Source organism: Amphiprion ocellaris, chromosome 7, assembly GCF_022539595.1.
Source record: "Amphiprion ocellaris isolate individual 3 ecotype Okinawa chromosome 7, ASM2253959v1, whole genome shotgun sequence".
NCBI classification, from domain to species: domain Eukaryota; kingdom Metazoa; phylum Chordata; class Actinopteri; family Pomacentridae; genus Amphiprion; species Amphiprion ocellaris.
Genome location: NC_072772.1, coordinates 11,446,399 through 11,467,041, shown reverse-complemented (window position 1 = coordinate 11,467,041; position 20,643 = coordinate 11,446,399). Strand labels below are relative to the sequence as shown.

General features: G+C 39.2%; 2 protein-coding genes across 6 annotated transcripts in view; one reads left to right on the top strand and one right to left on the bottom strand.

Moving 5' to 3' along the window:
- Positions 1-20,643, bottom strand: part of sphkap (SPHK1 interactor, AKAP domain containing) — a 132,751-nt gene that overhangs the window by 69,289 nt on the left and 42,819 nt on the right. The gene's annotated exons all lie outside the window — the stretch shown is intronic.
- LOC118471734 (transmembrane O-methyltransferase homolog) lies at positions 5,270-15,984 on the top strand. The gene is made up of 4 exons (XM_055012289.1): positions 5,270-5,302; positions 5,573-5,599; positions 15,332-15,454; positions 15,588-15,984. Exons 1-4 carry the CDS (start codon positions 5,270-5,272, stop codon positions 15,783-15,785), a joined length of 381 nt encoding a protein of 126 aa, XP_054868264.1. The 3' UTR covers positions 15,786-15,984.

Sequence of the window (20,643 nt, the reverse complement as noted above, 5' to 3'; positions counted from 1 at the left end):
TAACAAAAAAAAAACAACTGCATAAGGACTTTAATTGTAGCAAGAACAAACTCAATGCCTCTTCATATTGCATAAAAACATTTTTTTCTTCAACCCAGCACTCAAATCAGTGACCTTCAGGGAAAACGCATCTTATACTGTATACACGTCTATACCTCATTTTCAGGCAATCATGCTTTTCTACATGCTCAGATCTAATATCAGTCCTGTCTCTTCTCAGGTTGTCAATAAGTGACAAAGTAGCTCGAGGATGGAGGGATGGAGGGATGGAGGGGAGTTGGGGGGGGGAGACGGTGACAAGCAAATGAGTCATCAGGAGGAATAACCTGCACAGGGAACCTCGTATTCTGTCACTCTGGAGTCGTGCAATAGTGAGCTTTGCCACGGTTTGTTGTGCAAATGTGTGAGTGACAGAGCGAGATAAGGAGATGCTGCTGCTTGTTTTCTGAAAAGCAGCTTGTTGTTGCTGCTCAGAGTTTGGGAGTCCTCCGTAAGGTTTTTGTTGAGGGCTCATAATTGCCTCAGAGCTGCAAGAGTGACAGAGAGAATGTTATCAGATGGAGGCACTACCTGATGCGGCACAATGGATCCCAACACAGCAAACAACGTATGGAAGAAAATAATGCAAAAGATGGCCAAAAAAAGCAACAGAAGGCAAGAGCAAAGAATGTGGCCAGCGAAGGCAAAAACGGTGAGTTCTGAGCTGCAGTACACAGTCTGCCTCTGCTGCCATAAGCCCTACGGAAAAGCAGAAAAGAGAGGAGGAGGAAGGATGCTGCTGAAGGGAAGGATAGGTATAAGGGCATGGACAGATGCACTGACATTTCCCACCCATTACCGTGGTTCACAGGGTGTGTGCTCGCTCTGCCCACAGACACTTCTGCTCCTGGCTGGCATGTGCACTGGCGTGGAATATAGACAGGCTGCAAATGGCCACATCCTTACAGAGCAACCTACGGTAACACGACGCAGGGAAGGTTTTTAAAGAAATGGAAGACTTGCCTGAAGCGTGCTTTAGTTCTTGCAGCTGGCACCACAATATGGATGATGTAGTGCAAGCATTAGAAAATAAAAACCCAAACAGAATATGCAAAGTATATAAATATGACATGCGGTCAATTAAACAATGTACACGTGCCTGTAGTGAAGACTGGGCTTTGGCATGTCCATATAGTTTTGGTTGCTGGTGTAAAAACACCCTTGAAATAAACTGTAGGGGTGTAAAACAGGTGCAAGAAAACTACATAAAAACTTATAATTAATTCATCCTTTGCTCACAAGGTTCACAGTTCAGTTTCTCAAATTAGACTTTTCTCAGACCCTTTGTAACTTGTCTGTCACATCCTCTATGAATATCTATGCTTGTCATTGATGTGATGAATGTAGGTGAGACTTCCATGTTAACAGCATCCACATGAGATAACTCAAACACACGGTTTTGTTGCAAACCAACTGGCATTACTTGTTTTCCTCTGAAACCTCAGTCTCTTCTCTGCCAGTCTTTTTTTTTTAACTTTTCAGTGCCATGTTATGTCTTTTTCCTCCCCCCTGCTGCATGCATATTGCATCTTTGATAACTTTGTGTGTGTTTGATTCCATGCGCCCAGCCTCTCTGTCTAATACAGTGAAAGTACTGTATACTGAATAAAGAGATTTCTAAATTGGGCTGCTGATTCTGTGTCTGCTTTGAAGGATTTCTGTGTTTGGTTGCAGCTTTTCTGAGTGATGCAATGCAATATACATAGACTGGTTTGTTTTTCTATGTGTTATACAGCTGTTTTGTGTGTTTCTTTAATTTAAACAGCAGAAAACAACATGCTGAATATATATATAGGAATATGAATGTGAGCACATACATTTTCATTGTTGGGAGAGGAGCAGGAAGAGAGGTAACAAATTTGAAAGAAGAGGCAGATTAGAGACAGTTTACACAGGTTGTAACTGCAAATGTCAGTATATGGTTTTTAAACAGTATTTGAAAGGCATGTTAGCTTTAAAATATCAGTATATGATACCATTTATCACAGCCTGAAACGGTTAAAAAAAAACTGAAAGAATTGTTAAGTGTTCACCCTTTTTATAAAGAAGAAGAAGAAGAAGAAGAAGGATGATAACAACAGGAAAATTTCAGAAGAAATTTTGAGGGTGTTAGCGCAGCTTTTGCCAGTTAATATGTCCTGCTAAAGTGGATTTTTGTTTTGAAAAGCTAGTTTCTCAAACCCAGCTCAGTACCTTTAAAAACTGTTGAGGTTTTACTTTGAAAGTGTAGTCCAGTAGCAATGAGCCTATCAGCTGTGAGTCACTAGTTGTTTGCAGTGAGCAGACCAGAGAGAGAAGCAGACAGACAGACTACGGATTAGAACCTCAAACGGCCACAGCTCAAAAGTTATAAGTCGGATTAAAAAAATGTCACCGTGTGAAGCACAATTTTGTTTTCAATGTCTATGTACGTACTGTGTATTATACAGATTTGGTGGTAGGCTAACGAGACCCTCCGCTTCTGATTTACACCCAAACTTTTGGAGCTCAATGAGGTTTTGGTCAACACACTGTACTCTGAGGTGATTTATGAAAAAATAAGTTCTACAGCAATTAGAATCCCATTTTAATGCACAAATTGTTCATGTACAGTAGAAATTGTGAGAAGGAGACAAGGTTAACTGCAATGTTTTTTAGATTGAGTGACATCACATGTGAGACAGGCAGGCAGACCTCTGGTGTATGTATATACATACGTGTGTGTGTGTGTTTATATATTCAATTATTTTACTTGCTAAATGACTATAATTACGTCACAAGAATTTTAAGAAAAACTGGCCAACAAAAGGCTAGCAAAAGCATCATGACAGAAGCAGCATGACTCCCTTCAGTGTCACTCTGGAAGGCTTTCAGCTACAGCAGGGTTGTGCACTAGGAAGCGTTTTGACAATGTTCACAACCGAACACACACATCGGTGTAGTTACATTCAAAAAAAAAAAGATTTGAAAAGGTCACTTTGGCAGTGTAGACAGTTGCAGTGATCAAATAATATTGATCAAATAGTGCATATGTTCTGCTGGAAACACTGAGAAAGGCAACAATAAAGCTCAGTGGGTGCAGCTATATTGCATTTCAACTCTGATGTTACTGTCTCTGTTGTGGTTTTAATATGCAGCGTAGAACATTCTCTGCTAGTCTATAGCTCAGCGGCTTCATTTTCTAATATTTTGTTCATTTTTGTATGGGAGTTGAAGACGAATCTTCCTGCAGAGCGTCTCTTACCTTCATGTTGTATAAGAGTGAACCCACTAAACTGACCTTATCAGTGAGCTAAGTTTGCAGAAGAAACCGACTCTCTAAAGCACTTCTTTTCTCCTGTGGCAAAAGCAAATTACAGCGACTGCTCTTCCGTTCATTTACCTTCCAAGTTTTGGCTTTGCACATGTTCATTGAGTCACAAATGTCTGCCGTTAACTAACCCGAACCCCCAAAGAGAAATCCTTGGGGCATATTAACACTAACAGCACTGAAAAATACAAGAATATTGAGGAAGTCATGCATCATCTATTAAGGTTGGTGTTCTTCTAGCTTGTGTCTGACAGTTATATTGGCCTTTTTTTCAGGGGCAATTGTTAACTAAATGTAGTGACAAATCATTCTTTCAGCACACTGACTCACAGACAGCCTGTGTTCGCTTCTTTGTCTATTTTTCTGTGTGGTTCTGTTGCTTTATCTCCTCTCCCACTGGTGTTTCGCTCTTGGCCCACTCGCTCTGTGGGGAGGAGGGACAGACGCCGCTTAGTAAAATGCTCCTGCTGGCATGGTGTTAGTTTTAGTGTCAGTTTTTACTTGTAACTGCGAGATAACTAACAAATGGCCATTATTAAAGATGTCGCTAGATATCAACACATCTCTGGCACATAGTGGGATGTATGGAAAACTTGACACTGTAACTAACAGTTGGTCTGGAAAGAAGGCGGCTGCTCCAGAATTTGTCATCAAATTGTCAACCAACTCAGGTTTCACTTGTAAGGATCTTTGCATTCTCTGCTTGTATTAAGGGAAACTGCCTGTAATAGAAAAAAAACAAACTTGACTTTAGGATGGTTTGGCCCAATCAGTGACAGAAACTTTTTCTGTTGAAAGATATGCACAAGTGCCCCTAGTGTTAAGTAGCAATTGTCACAAAGTCAGAGTTGCCTCTTTCAGGGGAATGTTTAAAACGACAAGTTCTTGAAAATGAGAGGCCAATCAACTTACGAGTTTCCTCTTCGTTAAGCTTTCTTGCCTGAGTTTCTCCAACACAACAGCAGCCAGATTTGTCCTACAAGTTTATGAAAGACTCATGACTTTTCTTGATATCTGTAAACAACTCAAAATCACTTTGGACTGTCACTGAAATAACAGTAAGAGGAAACATAGACATTTTAGTTTACGTACTATTTCACCATACATTGTATTTATAAAATTCCTAAAGTTTGCAGACTTTTCCCTTTCCAGTGCAGTTCTACCTCTTATGGTACATTACCAGCTACAAGTGTTGATACCATGAGTGCCTTCTGAAATCAGCAGGAATGTGTACACTTGTGCTCATGATGGGCATGTATCTGACTGCACATTTCCACTGTACATGGAAAAAAGCTGTTAGGCTAAAAGAGGATATGGAAATTGTAACTGGCTGTTCTTCCGACAAATGCGTTCCTCAGATCCAAGTAACACTAAGGAGACTTGAGTTTATAGAAAAGACTCTAGTAAATCTGCAAAATAGTACAACATGGCAGACTTTGCCATGGATAGAAGAACTAGACCTCAACTTATGTGCATAATTCCTCCTTGTGTCCTCCAGCATCATCAACAGGAACACAGTGTTCAATATTAAGATAAAAGAAAATAAAGCCAAAGAAAAGCTGGACAAATCATCAGTTCATGGAAGTAATCAACATTATAGCAGAAACTGGTAGTGCTTTACAATGTTTCTCATTCACCCATTCACACACACATTCACATATCAATGGCAACAGAGCTGCCATGCAAGTTGCCTTCCTGCCATGGGGAGGAACTTCTGGTTCAGTGGCTTGCCTGAGGACATTTTTGGCACATGGAGGAAACAGGGGCCAAACCGCCAACCTTGTGATTAGATAACAACCCACTCTGCCACCTGAGCCACAGCCTTCAAAACACACGATCCGCCACAACATTAAAACCACCTGCCTAATACTGCTGCCAAAAGAGCACTGACCCATATAAGCATGAACTCTACAAGACCTCTGAAGATGTCCTCACACCAAGATGCTAACAGCACCAAGTCCTGTAGGCCACAAGGTGAGGTCTCTCCACAACATCCCACAGATGCTCAATGGGAGTGAGATCTGGGGACATTCCAGGCCAAGGCAACACCTTGAACTGACTGAAAGAGGCCACTGCCATCAGGGAACCATGTTGTCATGATAGAGGGTATGAGGTCTGCATTGACTTTTAGGTATATCATAGGTATCAAAGTAGCATCCACATGAATGTTGGGTTCCAAGATTTCCCAGCAGAACATTGTCCAGAGCATCACACTTCCTCCGCAAGCTTGTCTTCTTCCCATAGTGCAACCTGCTGCTATCGCTTCTTAAGGTAAGTGACACACACGATATGATGTTAGAGAAAATGGGATTACTCAGACCAGGCCACAATCCTCCGTTCTTCCATTGTCTAATCTAGTGCTCATGTGCCCATTAAAGACACTCTCGGCAGTGGACAGAGGTTAGAATGGTCGATTGACGTTGAATTTTTGCTCCTTTCAGTCACAGAGCATCACGATTTTCAGCAGTTTGCACTAAGGGAGCTCTTCTGTGGAACTGAGCCATGTAGGCCAGCCTTTGCTCCCCACTTACTGGGTACACCCCCACAAGATATGTTGTTTAAATCCCCAAACTTTCTCAACTTTCAAACAGCAGCAGCCACTATACTCACCAATAACTTTTACTTGCATAGGGGCATGAGTAAAAGCTCCTCAGGTTAATAACACTTGCAGTTAAAGTCACAGGCAGTAAAATTATAATTGCGAGAACTGTGATTGCTTGCCAAAAGATGTGATTCACTGGCAAAACTAAAAATATAGAAATTCTCATTTTATTCTGCGTTTCAGGTATTTGTTGCTCTGGAAACTCAGGGGATACTGCCTGAAAAAATCTATGTCTGTATCCATCTGTTTGAGTTTCTTCAGTTCATCAGACCTGTATGCACCCACACTTCCTCTTGCTGTGTCACCGTCGCAAGCACAAACCCATACCCAGATTTGTTTGATTGAAGAGGTACAGTCTAATGTGTGTGTGTGTGTGTGTGTGTGTGTGTGTGTGTGTGTGTGTGTGTGTGTGAGGATGGATGGCTGGGTGAGTGTCTCCTTGTCTGATGTGGCCTGTCAGGTGCGACCATGCAGTGCCCAGTAGGGGAGGACTGAGGTGACTCAGATGGACACAGTAGTCTTGTTTCTGCTGCTAGAAGTAGTGGAGTGTCGACAATGACAGATGATCGAGATGATGTGCATGCATGGGTATTTGTGCAGAACCAGAGGGGCCTTCATCACCACATGCACTCAAAGAATTCCTCTGGACACTCGGTGTCCACACTAATGCACATGTACTTGACACCTGGCCAGGCTGTATGCCGTCAGGGGGAAAGAAAACGTAACTCTTCGGTTGGCATTAGGGATTTTTATCCCCCTGAAGGTGTGACTGTAATTACGTGTTTCGCTCCAGCTACATTTGTGTGCAAAACGTGAGGCTGCTTCTCCAGGTTAGTGGGTGTGTAGGACACTGTAACATGTGAGCACGTTTGTGTGTTGCAGCATTTGGTCTATTTTTAGCACATCCCAATGATGCATTTATCTGGCGGTTATGGTCACGGGGCTCAAGCAGCACAGCTCAACAAATAAACAAAGCCTCAGCACAATGCTCCAATCAGGGCAGAAATTGGAAACAAAATAAAGAATGGAGGGACATTTCTCTACTTGTCAATTTAATCTCAAATTATGCAGGACGTGTTTCAGAGGTATTTTTTTGTTTTCTGCCCATATCCGTTCGATAGTACAGATAAGATTTTATTTTAACCAACATATCTGTCTATACTGGTTGTACAAAAGTAATCCCAACCCCTGGGTAAATCTCTTCCCATTGACACATCTAAGGAACTGACTGTGGTGCACTGTCAAATGCTTGTCCTTTAACACTGAGTACAATATGAAGTCCAGCTCATGTTAGAAATGTTCACCCTGTCCAGTCCTTTTTTTTCTGACAAATTTTTATCTGAAAATGTGATTAAATCTCCTTAGAAATATAACCAGAATGAATGGTGGTGGGATATTATTCACATTGGCTACTGGAAACTGTAAATCATATTGGAAAATGGCAATCAGAGCTATAGATTTAAAACCCAGTACAGTAAGAATCCCCTTTTTTTTAACCTTGTTAACATGTCCATATGGTGTGTTTTATATACTGGAAGACATATCATGAGCAAAATAAGCAGTCATCACCATGGTTGAGCATTTCACCTTAGAACTGCATGTATCAATGACAGTCTCAAGTTTTCTTGGAAAAAAACATTCAAATACACAATTTTGATAAAGACAGAGGGGTTTTTAGGGGTTTCATCAATGACTGGAAAACAGACATTGTCTGTTTTTGCACATGAAAGAACTCAAACCTGAACAAAATCTTTTTTTTAACTAATGCAACAATTAAATGTTGCATTTTTGCTGAGTCCAGATGTTGACAGCTGGACAACTGGCCCTACGTGATGTGTGCATACCTGTACATCATAATCCAATTTTCACTGATTTTTTACAAGACAACAACGAAGAAGAAAGAATTGGTACAACACCAGTGCACAGGCTCCTACAGAAAAACTCTATGGTCAACTGTGTAATAACAACAAAACTGCAGAACTTGAAAGGGTGTCAGTATGTACTATTTCTTAAAAAAATAAATGAACAAAATACAGCAACCATGGTGAAGTAAACCTAGAGAAAAATATTCATAATGACATTATAGCAAAGAAACAAGCTGCAATTGGCTTTTTTGTTGAACAATGAATAGTCTCCAGTGTGTCATCTAACAAAACAATGTTTGATTACATTGGCATACATATAAGACCATAATTTGTTTCTGTAAATTGGGTTTGAAACAGCTAGGCGCCAAGGCGGGGGTCATCTCACATTTGAGACTAGACACATTACAGAGAGTGCTGCATTGTGGGTTGTTATTAGAGATCTCAGTCATTTATAACTGAAAAAGCCTCTTGGATAAGATGTGAAGCACCTTCAAGAGCAAAACAGTTACCCTCAACCAAACTTCTTAGGATTACAAAGACCTCGGTGACTGAGAATCTACAGATGTGTTGCTCACAGTGTGTTTTTCCGAGTTAGTCTTTCCTTAAAATGTTTTAGTATCCCTGACTTCCACACTCCAGCGTTGTTTTGTGCTAGTTTAGCTTTAACATATTCCATCTGATTTAAGTACATCTCTTGCGTGGACTCCCCACTTGTCAAGCTCTTTGAGCCCGTTTGTGACACTGTGACGCTGCTGACATGATCCAGAAGGAAAACCTGTCAACCGCCATGAACTGCAGTTGTCACGGATCATGAGCTCCAAAAGACAAACTAAAAAATTCTGTTGGAGAAAATGATTTTGACTGCTTCCTACAGCCTGACAGGAGAAAGCGTGACTGTGATTGACTCTGTGCTACTGCATTTTGGGTTTGATTCGTATGAGTGAAACAGCTTAAGAGACGAGGACTCTTCTCCTCATAATAGTATTTCAGGGCAACCTTAAGATAGATAGGGGATTTCTATCTTATCTCTTTTTCTCACCAAAACAAATTTTCAATAATGAGTATAGCAACCATGGTTAATCTTGTGTCTTGTGTTGTATTAAGAATGAACTGTTAAGGTGCTCTCTCACGAGCTACAAGGTCCATAATGAATCTTGCATGATCGATATCTTTTTATTGAGAGCAATCTTTATTCCTTTTAATTTTTTTTACCGTTTCTGCAGTGCTTCACCCATTTAGATGCAATGTTTAGACCAAGACAAACTACTAACGCTAACAATTCCTGTAATTTTTCACTCATTCATCTACACCTGTCACCATCCATCCCGTCTCTCTCCTTCCTCTCTCCATGAGTTTGTTTTAGCCTTCTTTAATGGCCTCTCTGCATTATTTACATCTCAGGGCTATTTTCAGACACCTTGAATTATGTACATACGCAGTCTAAATGAGGCCCGCAAGCAACCAGGAAGTGTTTGATAGCCTTACTGATTTCTTTGCATGTGCGTTCAATTTCAGAGAGTACATATCGACAGCAGAGTGTATTTTTTCCTTCTGTTCTTTCTCTGGACAGATGTGTGGGGCTGGCGCATGAATAAAGAGGGTGTGTTGACGGAATAAATGTGTAAACACCTTCAGTGTGTTTTTACATACAGTATGTAAATATCTTTACATCTCTGTGTGTCTGGCAGCCTGATGCGTTCCAGTAATGCTGGGGGATCAATCCTCTCTGTCCATTAGCGAAGCAGTATGACCCTTTGGGATAAGCATGGAACCAGATGCCAGCACTATAGCAGCACCAGCATAGCGTGGGCTCTCATCCATTTAATCTCTGTCTGCCCCTTTGTCTCCCTCTCCTTCTGCTTTACCCTTTCCTTACCCTCTTACATTTTCACAGCACATTTATCCCTTTCCAAACTTCAGGTCCTCACTTACACTGATGAAACACTATCCTCGTGTTGTTCATTGCAGCCTTTTAACTTACACACGAATACAGCACATTGCGCAATCAATGAGAAGGGAAGAATAAAAGGTCTTGATCATCACTCCTTAACAGGAAGCTAAAAAACATGAATCCCATCACTGGCACATCTGCTGTATCAGTGAGGTTGATTAACTGAGCTGAGATACGCCGTGACACACTGCAGCTGAAGTGGGCTATTTTTAAAAAGATGCAGTACATGTGTGATGCATCTTGGATTTCTCTTGTAGAAATGATGTTTTGAGATACCTATAAACACAGCTCATATAATTACTGCCATCACATTTTTTTTTTACACATTTTTATGAATACTGTAAGTCACTTCATTGTACTTGTCATATCTCAGAAACAAAACATTTCCTGTTGTGTATTTGTCTGGGTAAGGTTTAAACATTGGTGATGGATGTAATCAGATTTATGACTAAAGCCTGCATTAACCTGCACAAGCACCCCATCAAGCTGCAACCTGTGGGGCTGAGAAATTAAGTCAATGTCAAGGTTTCAATTACTGCAGTTCCTCAAACGGCCACTTGTAGCTGCATCAAAAAGTGAGTCAATCCTCATAGACCCTTATGTTAAAATGCTCAAATTTACAGAGGAAATAAACATGCTTACAGGCTGATAAAAAACAAAACAAAACACTGGTTTGGCTTCTGTAGCTAATTTCCCCATTCATAAAGACTGTATACACCAATCAGACATAACATTATGACCACCTGCCTAATACCGTATTGGTCGACTTTTTGCTGCTAGAACTCCTCTGACCCAGTGGGGCATGGACACAGGACCTCTGGGGATGTCTTGTGGCACCAGGATGGTGGCAGTGAATTCTCTGGGTCCTGTGGGTTACAGGGTGGGATCTACCTAGATCAGGCTTATCCTGATACATCCCACAGATGCTCAATAAGATCTGGATCTGGGGAGTGTGGAATCCGCGTGAACAGCTTAGCTCTGTCGTGTTCTCCAAGGCCATTCCTGAGCAGTGTGTGCGGGTGCATTGTCCTTCTGAGGGAGGCAACTGGCATTAAGAATTGCTGTTGCTATGGGGGGCGTGGGGTTGCTTGACCTGCTATGTTCAGGTGGGTGGTACATGTCAGACATCCACATGAATGTCAGAACTCAAGGTTTCCCAGCAGAATGTTGCATTATAACAAGATGATGGATGTTATTCACTTGATCTGTCAGTGGTCATAATGCTGTGGCTGATCGGTGTATATGGTGAACAATTACAGTATATAACTGAGCCATCTAAACTGTAATACGGTTTAAAGTTTTGCATAATTAAGGGTGTGGCCACTTTGGGAGAGAGGTGGGTGCTGTTATTGGATGGTCCACAGCCCACTTCAGCTTCATTCATGCTCTACCCTGTCTGGATTTGCGAGAGCCAAGATGTAGACATCTGAAGCTACCACACTGAGTTTCAATACCTCTCTTTAGGAAACCTTTGGATGACTGCCAATGCTGTTCATCAAGGTCAAATGTAAGTTTAGTATTTACCCTCCATTTAGCTCAGTTTGCGATTTCTAGCAACTCCTGAGTGAAAAGTTTGTCTCTAAATATTCCACAATGTCCTCTAGCTATGCACTAATTCTGCCTGTCAGTTGACTGATGAGGTCTGAAAAGCCAAAGCAATGAGTTTAAAGTTGCAAAAGCACTTTGCAGTGTTGTGGGGAACTGCAGACTTGGGTGATCATTTTATATGTTTTTTTTTCTTTGCTTTAGTAGTTGATTGAGATGTTTGGAGGTGATAGTGACACAATGTCAATCAAAAGTGAAGCAAAAGTTCTGTTTAAATGTTAAATTAACACAAACTTGTAGGGAGCATTTGAATGTAGTGCAGATATTGCAAATTTTAGAAATTTTGTAGGCTGCTGGATGATTCCGCTCTGCATCAGTCCTTCACATTTCGTGGAATTTATCGTTGACAGTTTGCATGTAAAAACTCTTGCCTACTAAAGCTATCAAACCAAGGATGTAAAATATCAAGTGCAGTACGTTCCTCTAAAAACTGAACAAGGTTACTGTATGAGAATCTCAAAATCACAGCTAATTACAGTTATGCTGAGTTGGTGTTGCTACTTCATACCTCACGTAGACAGTGAGGACTCTGATTTCCACCTGGCCAAACAATATTAAAAATTCAGCAACTTACAAGGCAAAAGTAAAGCACTTTATTATCCAAGTATTTTAATAGAATACTAAATGATGTATTTTTCCATCCGTATCATTCAGTCATTTTTTATTTTGAACAGAAGAAACTAATTATTTTGTTTTAGTGGTAAAATACTGAGAAAGATCAATTTCAATTATTGCGACTGAAGTGAAATTAGTCTGACCCCAATATTCCTGTACTGCATTTGCCAACATGTGCACATTCTGATTCCCTTGAGCTTAAATGAGGTGAACACAACCACCACTTCACATAAAACCACAATGCATTAAATTGGCTGAGTGATGAAAAGGAGTAGTGTCCTGCGAGAATGTGTTTTGATAATGAGCGATAATAGGTAAGAGAGACGTAAAGAGACAGGAAACGACAGACGATATTCATTACTTGTGTGCTGAGAGGCAGCTCACTGCATATTAAGAGCTCAAACTGTATAATAAACTGCTTAAAAGTCTGTGGAGGAAAAGGGGGAAGAGAAAGAGTTGGGGAGTAAATTAGACAATAAAAATGATGGACGGAGACAGTGATCAGAGCCTGTGTCTCAAAGGTCTTTCTGAAAAGAGATATCAATGCAAAGATGATGTAGGTTTGTAAGTTTACCACTTAGAAGCAGCAGTTTGTGTTATGTTTATGATCCATTCTTGTCTGTTCATCTGTTTAATAAACATAATTACTGAGAGAAGTGGCAAAAAAAGTTGTAAATGTCAACAAAACTAAACTACTGTTCGTGTTAAATATAATGTATAAAGTCACACATGGAAAACAACTGTTGATTTGCATTAAATTATCACATGAGATGCCGTGATAGTGATAATTAATGTGTTACAACAAACACATGTTACTAAATGTGACATGCTGTCTTCATTATGTGAAATTACTTAGTGTTCACGGAGCCAACATGGTTGTGAGGGCTGCCAGAGGAGGAAAATGAGCATCGACATGAATTCAAATGAAAAACAAAACCAATCCTCACTCCCATTCCCATTTTCAGCTCGTTCAAAAGCAACATCTCTACATATCTGTTCCGTCCTCAAAGAGATTAATTGATTACATACTGTAGATTTGGCTCATTAGCAGGTTACTTGCCCACACATGTGAGGTCTAACAAGCTCTGCAGCGGTGGGGGGGTCTCAGCCAAGAGCTCGTTAAGGTTTGTCAGGACCTGCCTTAATTGCTTCATCATGCTGTTTGTCCGGTTTCTCTGGTGATGTGTTGCCTCATTGACTGCAGGTATTATACTGGACATTGCCTCTATGAGTCATCTTCCTCTCTCTATGGCTAAATTCACCAGCCACATGTACACACATACTGCATATACACTATGCTCTGATACACTCATATAATATACATATTGTAATCACACCATTATTCACACCTACACTAATATATTTTGCCATCATTAAAAACATGCATATAAACTTTTTACACATCATTCCTAAAGCATTAAAATGGCACAGAGTGCACTGCATCAAAATCATAAATAAGCATAAAAAGCCAGTATTTGCAGCATATTAAATAATTTTAACCTGGTAGTTTTTTGCTGAAATGATAACAACAGACACAAACTATTGAGGAGTATATCACAGAAATGTGTTTCTACCATTTTTAGAAGATATGCTACGTTGGTTGTCAAACTGCGATATGCACACTGCTGTTTGAAGAGTTTATACTCAGATTTTTGGCCATCTATTTTAACAAAATGCAACCACACTGTTGACTCGTTTGACATCTTTTCATTCAGTTTGGAGCCGACTCCAAGTAAATGTCAATGTAAATATTAAATATGTTTGTCCTGGCAAGTACAATTTTAAGTTGGGAGAGTTTACTGTTGGAAAAACCTGTGGTTGTTATTAAAACACCTTGTTTTTCACAGATAATCTGTTCATCCCACTGCCAAATATAATGAATTAATCCTGGAAGGCTATTAATGTAACATTTTTCCCCTAAGGGTGTAACGGTACACAAAAATCCTGGTTCTCTAAGTATCTTGCTTATGAGGTCACAATCACAGCAAAAACGAGAAATATCAAACTGCTTCTTCTACTATTACTACTACTACTACTACTACTACTACTACTACTACTACTACTACTACTACTACTAATAATAATAATAATAATAATAATAATAATAATAATAATAATAATAATAATAATAATAATAATAATAATAATAATAATAATAATAACAATACAAATAAGAATAATAAAATAATAAAACACTGGTTTACTGAACAGACTGTGGCTATTTTATTTTTTATAGTCTGTTAACAAGGCTACAATTTGGTCGCATTTGCAAAAGCAAGGAGAGCTGACGAATCAAGGAAAGCACAGCAAATTTTTGCACAAAGCTGCATCAACAAATGACAACATGCCATGTGAGGAACTGTGAACAGCCAGAGACATACCGTGAAAGGAAAAAGCTTCCATTTGGTTTAGAATAGACTTATACAGCCTGATATCACTCTGCATATGTGACATGTAAGCTCCAAAAATAAGAACAGGCTTTAGTATTACCCTCTGGAAATGATTAAGCATCATACATTAGGGAGACATTAAAAAATAAAAGAGCTCGCATATGGGAGGGTGTGTGTGTGTGTGTGTGTGTGTGTGTGTGTGTGTGTGTGTGTGTGTGTGTGATGATAGAAAGCAAAGAGAAAACACTGGGGAGGAAGAGTCGAATTAAGACTTCAGAAATGTGACATCCCCTAATTACATACAGCACAAGCTCACACAGTCAGTGATAACAGTTTAAATCCATAGATTTGCAAATTACTTTTATGTATATAAAAAAGCAAACACACAGACACTGTAAATATCCTGTTAGTCCCCGAGGCTTTCGTTAATCCACTAAACGGGTTTTGTGTAATGTCAGATAAATATCGGTAACATAATTGTGTTGTCTATGCTAACGGTGGAGGCACACATTTGTGGATCGAGATGATTCAACAAGAAAACTGCTCTTCTGCTTGACACAATGTTTGAATGGACATTTTTTATGATTCATCAACACCAGCTACTTTTCATTTGTTCAGTGTGATGAATTACTGAACAAAAAAACACCACCCTGGGACTTTAACACATTATTCTCAGGACATACTTTAAAACTTTGGTTTTAATATCTCAGTTTTCCATCGCAAGTTATGAAGACAAGTTACTGCAGAGAGCCAAAAAAAGGACTGTCTTTTATATTCTGATCTTTTTTCCACTTGAAGGACTTGCATACAATCTAAGATTGTGCTGTACATCTAATGCACTTCATTTACTATACAACGTACCCAGCTACTTGCAGAATTGTCAGTTTTTTAACATACATTTTGGATAAGTTTATCCAATGTACTGAAAACCCAACGACTTATACCTCTGAAACTTGCATGCTGTGTGCTCTTCAGGTGGAGCTCATTGTGAATCCATCTGATGAGGTGATCCCTCGTCTGCGTTCTGACTACAATCTAGAGAGGCTGGATTTTGTCTTCATGGACCACTGGAAGAAATGTTACCTCCCTGATCTGCAGGTAACTAGAACAGTTAGAGATGAGGTTTACATATGAATTACAAATCTATCTTATGGTTTTTTCATCCTGTCAGAAGTATGACAGGATAAAATGACCAGTTTGAGCTCCCTTACTTACTGCTGAAGTGTTACAGACACTGGAGGGCTCTGGTCTGCTGGGGAAAGGATCTATGATTTTGGCTGACAACGTGCTGTTTCCTGGAGCTCCAAAGTTCCTCAGACACCTTCGCAGGAGCGGCCTGTATCAGTGGAAGATCCACCGGGCAACGCTGGAGTATAGCAAGGGCATCAGGGATGGGATGGCTGAGCTGGTGTACCAGGGAGTCAAGTAGACCTCACAGACCAATACATGACACTCTCTTACTCAAATATGTATCTTAGGAGTGGCATGGTTTGAAGGGATACCCCATGTTGAAGCAATTATTTTGAAGGATAATTGTGATAAAAACTGTAAATTATCCAATGAAAACCATAACATCTCAATCTCTAGTGTGCATTATATGTCAATTAAAGGAAATTCAGGAACGTCTTCCAAAATACCTCAGTACCAGCGCCCTCTCCTGGGTGAAAAAAGGAGAACTATCAGGAAAAGGAGTACCTCACACAGCACAGCTATTTTATTTTATTTCCAGTAACTGATTTTGCAACACTGACAGTTGATGTTTTCAAAGCTCTTTGTGCAAGCACACAGTTTCCTATTGTCCCTGTTTTCACAAAATTGCACGTTGAGTGTCTGCTTCAATTTCTTAGAATGGTAAGCAAACTTTGTATGTAATTGTACATTTTATACAAGGATCTACCTTTTCAAAACCTGAAAACATATGAATATTGGCCTTTTTATGCAGCTACAAAATGTAAAAGTTATGCAGAATCAAGGGGCAGTGAGGATTAGGCCTAGTGTCTTCAGGACTGCATGCCTCTCCGTGTCAAATAAAAATGAATGAATTCAATAAATATTGATGAAATCCTGGTCTCGGTGTCAGCAGCTGTGATTTGTGAAATTGTGATTAATTTTGTGCCATTTGTATTCTCATTAGAGCTGGGACTTTAACGCGTTAAGTTCGATTAATTAATATTAATAACGCTATTAACTGCACCCTCCTCAGTTCCCTCGTTTCTGGCACACCGGTAACGCTGATGAACACTCCAGCCCAGTAGGTGGCGGTAATGAACCTGAAGTCTGTTTGTAGCCATGAAGAAGAAGCAAGAAAATCTTCCTGATGGCAGGTTGGATAAAAGCCTGGTTGTGTGCAAATTGTACAACAAAGAGTTTTCTGATCACTGCGTCACTTCAAGCCGACGGTATCACCTCAGTGTAAAACATGTTGCTGTTAGCAACAGAGCTAACGTTAGCTACGAGTCATGCTAACGGCTAACGGTGTAGCCATCCCATAATAGACCACTTTTCTAGACAGTGCTTGAGTTTACAAAAAGTCTTAAAATATTGAATAAAATTGCTATAATTGCACTTAGATTTGCAATAATCTGTGAATGTAGCAGACAGATGAAAAATTCAGAAAAATAGAAATGAAACATTTTTGTGGTTTAAGTTTTTACGCCGTTGAGGCTCTGCCTCCTTGAAGGAGGAATAACCTAAACAACAAAAATATCTCTTAATAACTTAATTATTAAATTTTTGCTTATAAAAAAAGTACATAAATAAAAATTTATATTCCTATAAAAAGAACCATCAAAATTACACCATTTATCAGACCCAGAAAAGATGGAAACAGAATGAATCTCTGGATTTTCAACTTTCTGAAGCTCCTTAAACTACTTATGCTGATTTTATATGCCATACAGTGGAAAAAAACAACTAAATTCAGGCTTTAAGTCATCAAAATCACTTATTTCTATATGTCCCATTTTCCTTTTTTTAAACATAAATTTTAAATTATAAACACGTATATGTCTATTCATTGATTCAACTGTCAACCACAATTTTATTTGAATTGAAAAACTTCACTTATTGTGTCAAATATTGCTATTTGACAAAACTGCAAATTGCGATTAATTAATTACAAAGCCTGTAATTAATTAGATTAATTTCTTAAATCGCGTCCCACCACTAATTCTCATGTCACCTTTTATTTTGAATAATAAGCCCCAGTTTACTTCATTTTGTACACTTTTATTCAGTCTTTTTCTGTTTCCAAATTTGTGTATATTTATTACAACATAAAATGTACAAAAGGAAATACATTAGCCCTGATTGTAAAAACTAAAGAAATTTTGTATACCTCGTGTATTTTGTAATACATGTAGTAAATAGGAAAAGAAAAAAAGTTTAAACAAAGTGTCCGAAATTAAACAAATTTGGCCTAATTATGACAACAAAAGAAACAAATATACATGAAAAAATACGGGACAAAATTAACTTTAACTGCTGCAGTTGAAATAGGTTTAAAGGACCAGTTCAACTCATTTAATTCCATTTTCCACTTTCCAAAAAGTGACTCTTGTACCTACACTGTAACTGAAATGTTGGTAATGCATCTAAACAACTTGCTTCCATTCATTATTTTCATTGTCAATTAATCAACTGATTATTTTCTGGATCAACTTATCAGTCCTATGCTTTGCAAAATCTCAGAAAATGGTGAAAGATGTCGATCAGAGTTTGTAAAACCTCTAGATGATGTCCTCATATCTCTTGTTTTGTCCATAGCCCAAAGAGATTCAGTTTATTGTCAAAAACAATTAAACAAAGTATAGAATATTCAAATTTTAAAAGCTGGAATGAGAGAATATAGACTTTTTTTTCTCAAAAAATTACTCCAACCAATTAATCAATTATTAAAAAGTTTGTATTAAAGGTATTCATTGCATTTCTAATATGATCCTAAATGTCAGCTCTGATTATAACTGCAAACATTTCTTTAGTCACAGTTATTCCGTTACAGTTAAAGTTTTACACAGACAAGCCTTTAACAATTATGTATATTTGTGTGTTATAACTGTGTGATCCATATACAAGCAGCTGTAGATGTATATATATATAAATTTTCTTTTTCTTTTGTGGACAGTGTGGGACTTCAAATGACATTTAAATTTCTCAGTATGTGATGCACATGTAGAGACACTGACAATAATGTTCACTTTTACTTAAAATAGAATATATCAAAGTTTCATTTTTTGAATTTCAATTGCACAATAATGGACTTTTTCTACAATGTTGTTATTTTTTGGGATGCAGAATCATCCAAAATAAACATGGTCCGGTTGCTAGGCGACAGAAGCAAAGGCAAGTGTGTGTGTGGAATTCTGATATTGTTATGATGCCATCAGCCAAGCATAGAAATACAGGACACACTGACAGTAAGCAGCAACTGGGATCTACTGAAGAAGCCCAACTTTGCTACACCATCATCTCGTTTGAGTACGACAAAGAACCGAAGTATACGACTGACTGTAACAAACCTCTGCAACAACTACTACAGACACATCAATACCAACAGTGTAAAGTTGTGTAGAGTGTTTTTACTTGTGAACAATGGCTACAACCAACCAACTCGTGGAGCTGCAAACAGCTTTGGATGCTTCCAATGCTGAAATCCGGCAGCTGAGAGAGCACAACAACAACCTGGAAGGGCGTATCACAGACCTTCAGAAAGAAAACAGGACACTCAGGAATAGATTGCATTTCAGCTCCAGTCTTACTGGCATCAAGAATTCACTTGTGGAGAACAGGGAGACTGCACTGAAAGATCTCAGACAATTCCTAAACGCTGAGAGGCAGAAATTTGCCAAGTCCATCAAGGCAACAGAAGAAAAGCTGAATCAACTAAAGGAGCAGCTCAACACTAGGGAACAGGAGATCCTGAGTCTGAAGAGTGAAAAAGAGAAAGAAGTACGACAGGAGGAAGAGAAAGAGCCTCAGAAAGATCTAGAGGAGAACAACAGAACTGAGGAGGAAAAGGTTTCAGAGCAGAAGGAGTCACAAGTGCAGGAAGAAATGCAAGATAAAGTAGAGAACAAAGATGAAGAAGTGATGTTTCATCTGGAGGAGCAGCTCAACACTAGGGAACAGGAGCTCATGAGTCTGAACAGTGAAAAAGACAAAGAAGCACAACAGGAGGAAGAAAAAGAGACTCAAAGACCGAGAGAACAATGAAACCAAGGAAAAACAGGTTCCAGGACAGATGGAGTCTCAACTGCAGGAAGAAAAACAAGACAAAGTTGTGAACAAAACTGAAGAAGTAGAGCTTGAACCCAACATCCTGCAAGAGGAAAGTATAACCACGGAAGGGGAGCACGAAGAGCTCAATGACATCAAGCAAAACAATAGGAGCCTCTTCAGCTTTTTCAGAGGAAAAAAACAAAAAAAAGGCAAGGCAGAAAAGACTAAGTCGGAGGGAGAACAACAAGAACAGAAGGCAGAGAAAAAAAGAAGAAGAAAAAAGGCTGTTGGAGCTGTTTGTTCTGAAGACGTGCAACCACAACAGCAAGATGGAGGAGGCTGCTGGTTGGTCAGTAGCTTCCTCTACCTCCCCCACGTCTCTACATCCAACCTCACCCTCTTCCTCTCACCGTTCTCTCCCTGTCTGGAAGGCAGCATGAAGGCTCAGTGATTGCCACTGCAGCCTCACATTTTCAAAAATATTTAAAAAAAAACAATAATAATTTTTTTGCATGTACCCGTTACTCCGAACAAACATGAAATATAACTGCACCATGTTCTACCTGTTGTCCTACCAGTGGTTCTGGTTTAAACAAACTACAGCTCTGAAGGTAATTATTCTAATTGAGCAGAATTCATTTGGCAGAATATTTTTCTTGTTGTTCCAAATGGTCATTATAATAGAAATGTATTGATATCATGTGTTAATGCTGGAAGCAGCTGCCTGAAACATCCATCCATCCATTATCTACACACCGCTTAATGCTCACTAGGGTTGTGGGGGGACTGGAGTCTCCCAGCTGACTTAGGATGAAGGCAGGCGACACCCTGGACAGGTGGCCAGTCCATCACAGGGACGTCTGAAACAAGTAGCTGATTATTCATTTACAATCCTGACAGAAAATTAATCGTCAGACATTTTGATCTGAAATTCTTTTACCTTTCCATCATTTTTCAAAAAGTTGAAGTGACTTTTTTTGTCAGACTTGTTTGAAGACTTCATGTCTCATTTCAGGGCCTTTTGTTCTTATTAGGTGTTTGAAAATGGTCATTTGTAAACTGAGATAAAA

What these genes read in the sequence shown, in the direction of transcription:
- LOC118471734 (XM_055012289.1), top strand. Translation starts at nt 5,270, where the DNA reads ATGCTAACAGCACCAAGTCCTGTAGGCCACAAG. An exon ending in CAAGTCCTGTAGGCCACAAG is followed by an intron (nt 5,303 to 5,572) that starts GTGAGGTCTCTC and finishes TTCTTCCCATAG; the next exon opens with TGCAACCTGCTGCTATCGCT. An exon ending in GTTACCTCCCTGATCTGCAG is followed by an intron (nt 15,455 to 15,587) that starts GTAACTAGAACA and finishes GAAGTGTTACAG; the next exon opens with ACACTGGAGGGCTCTGGTCT.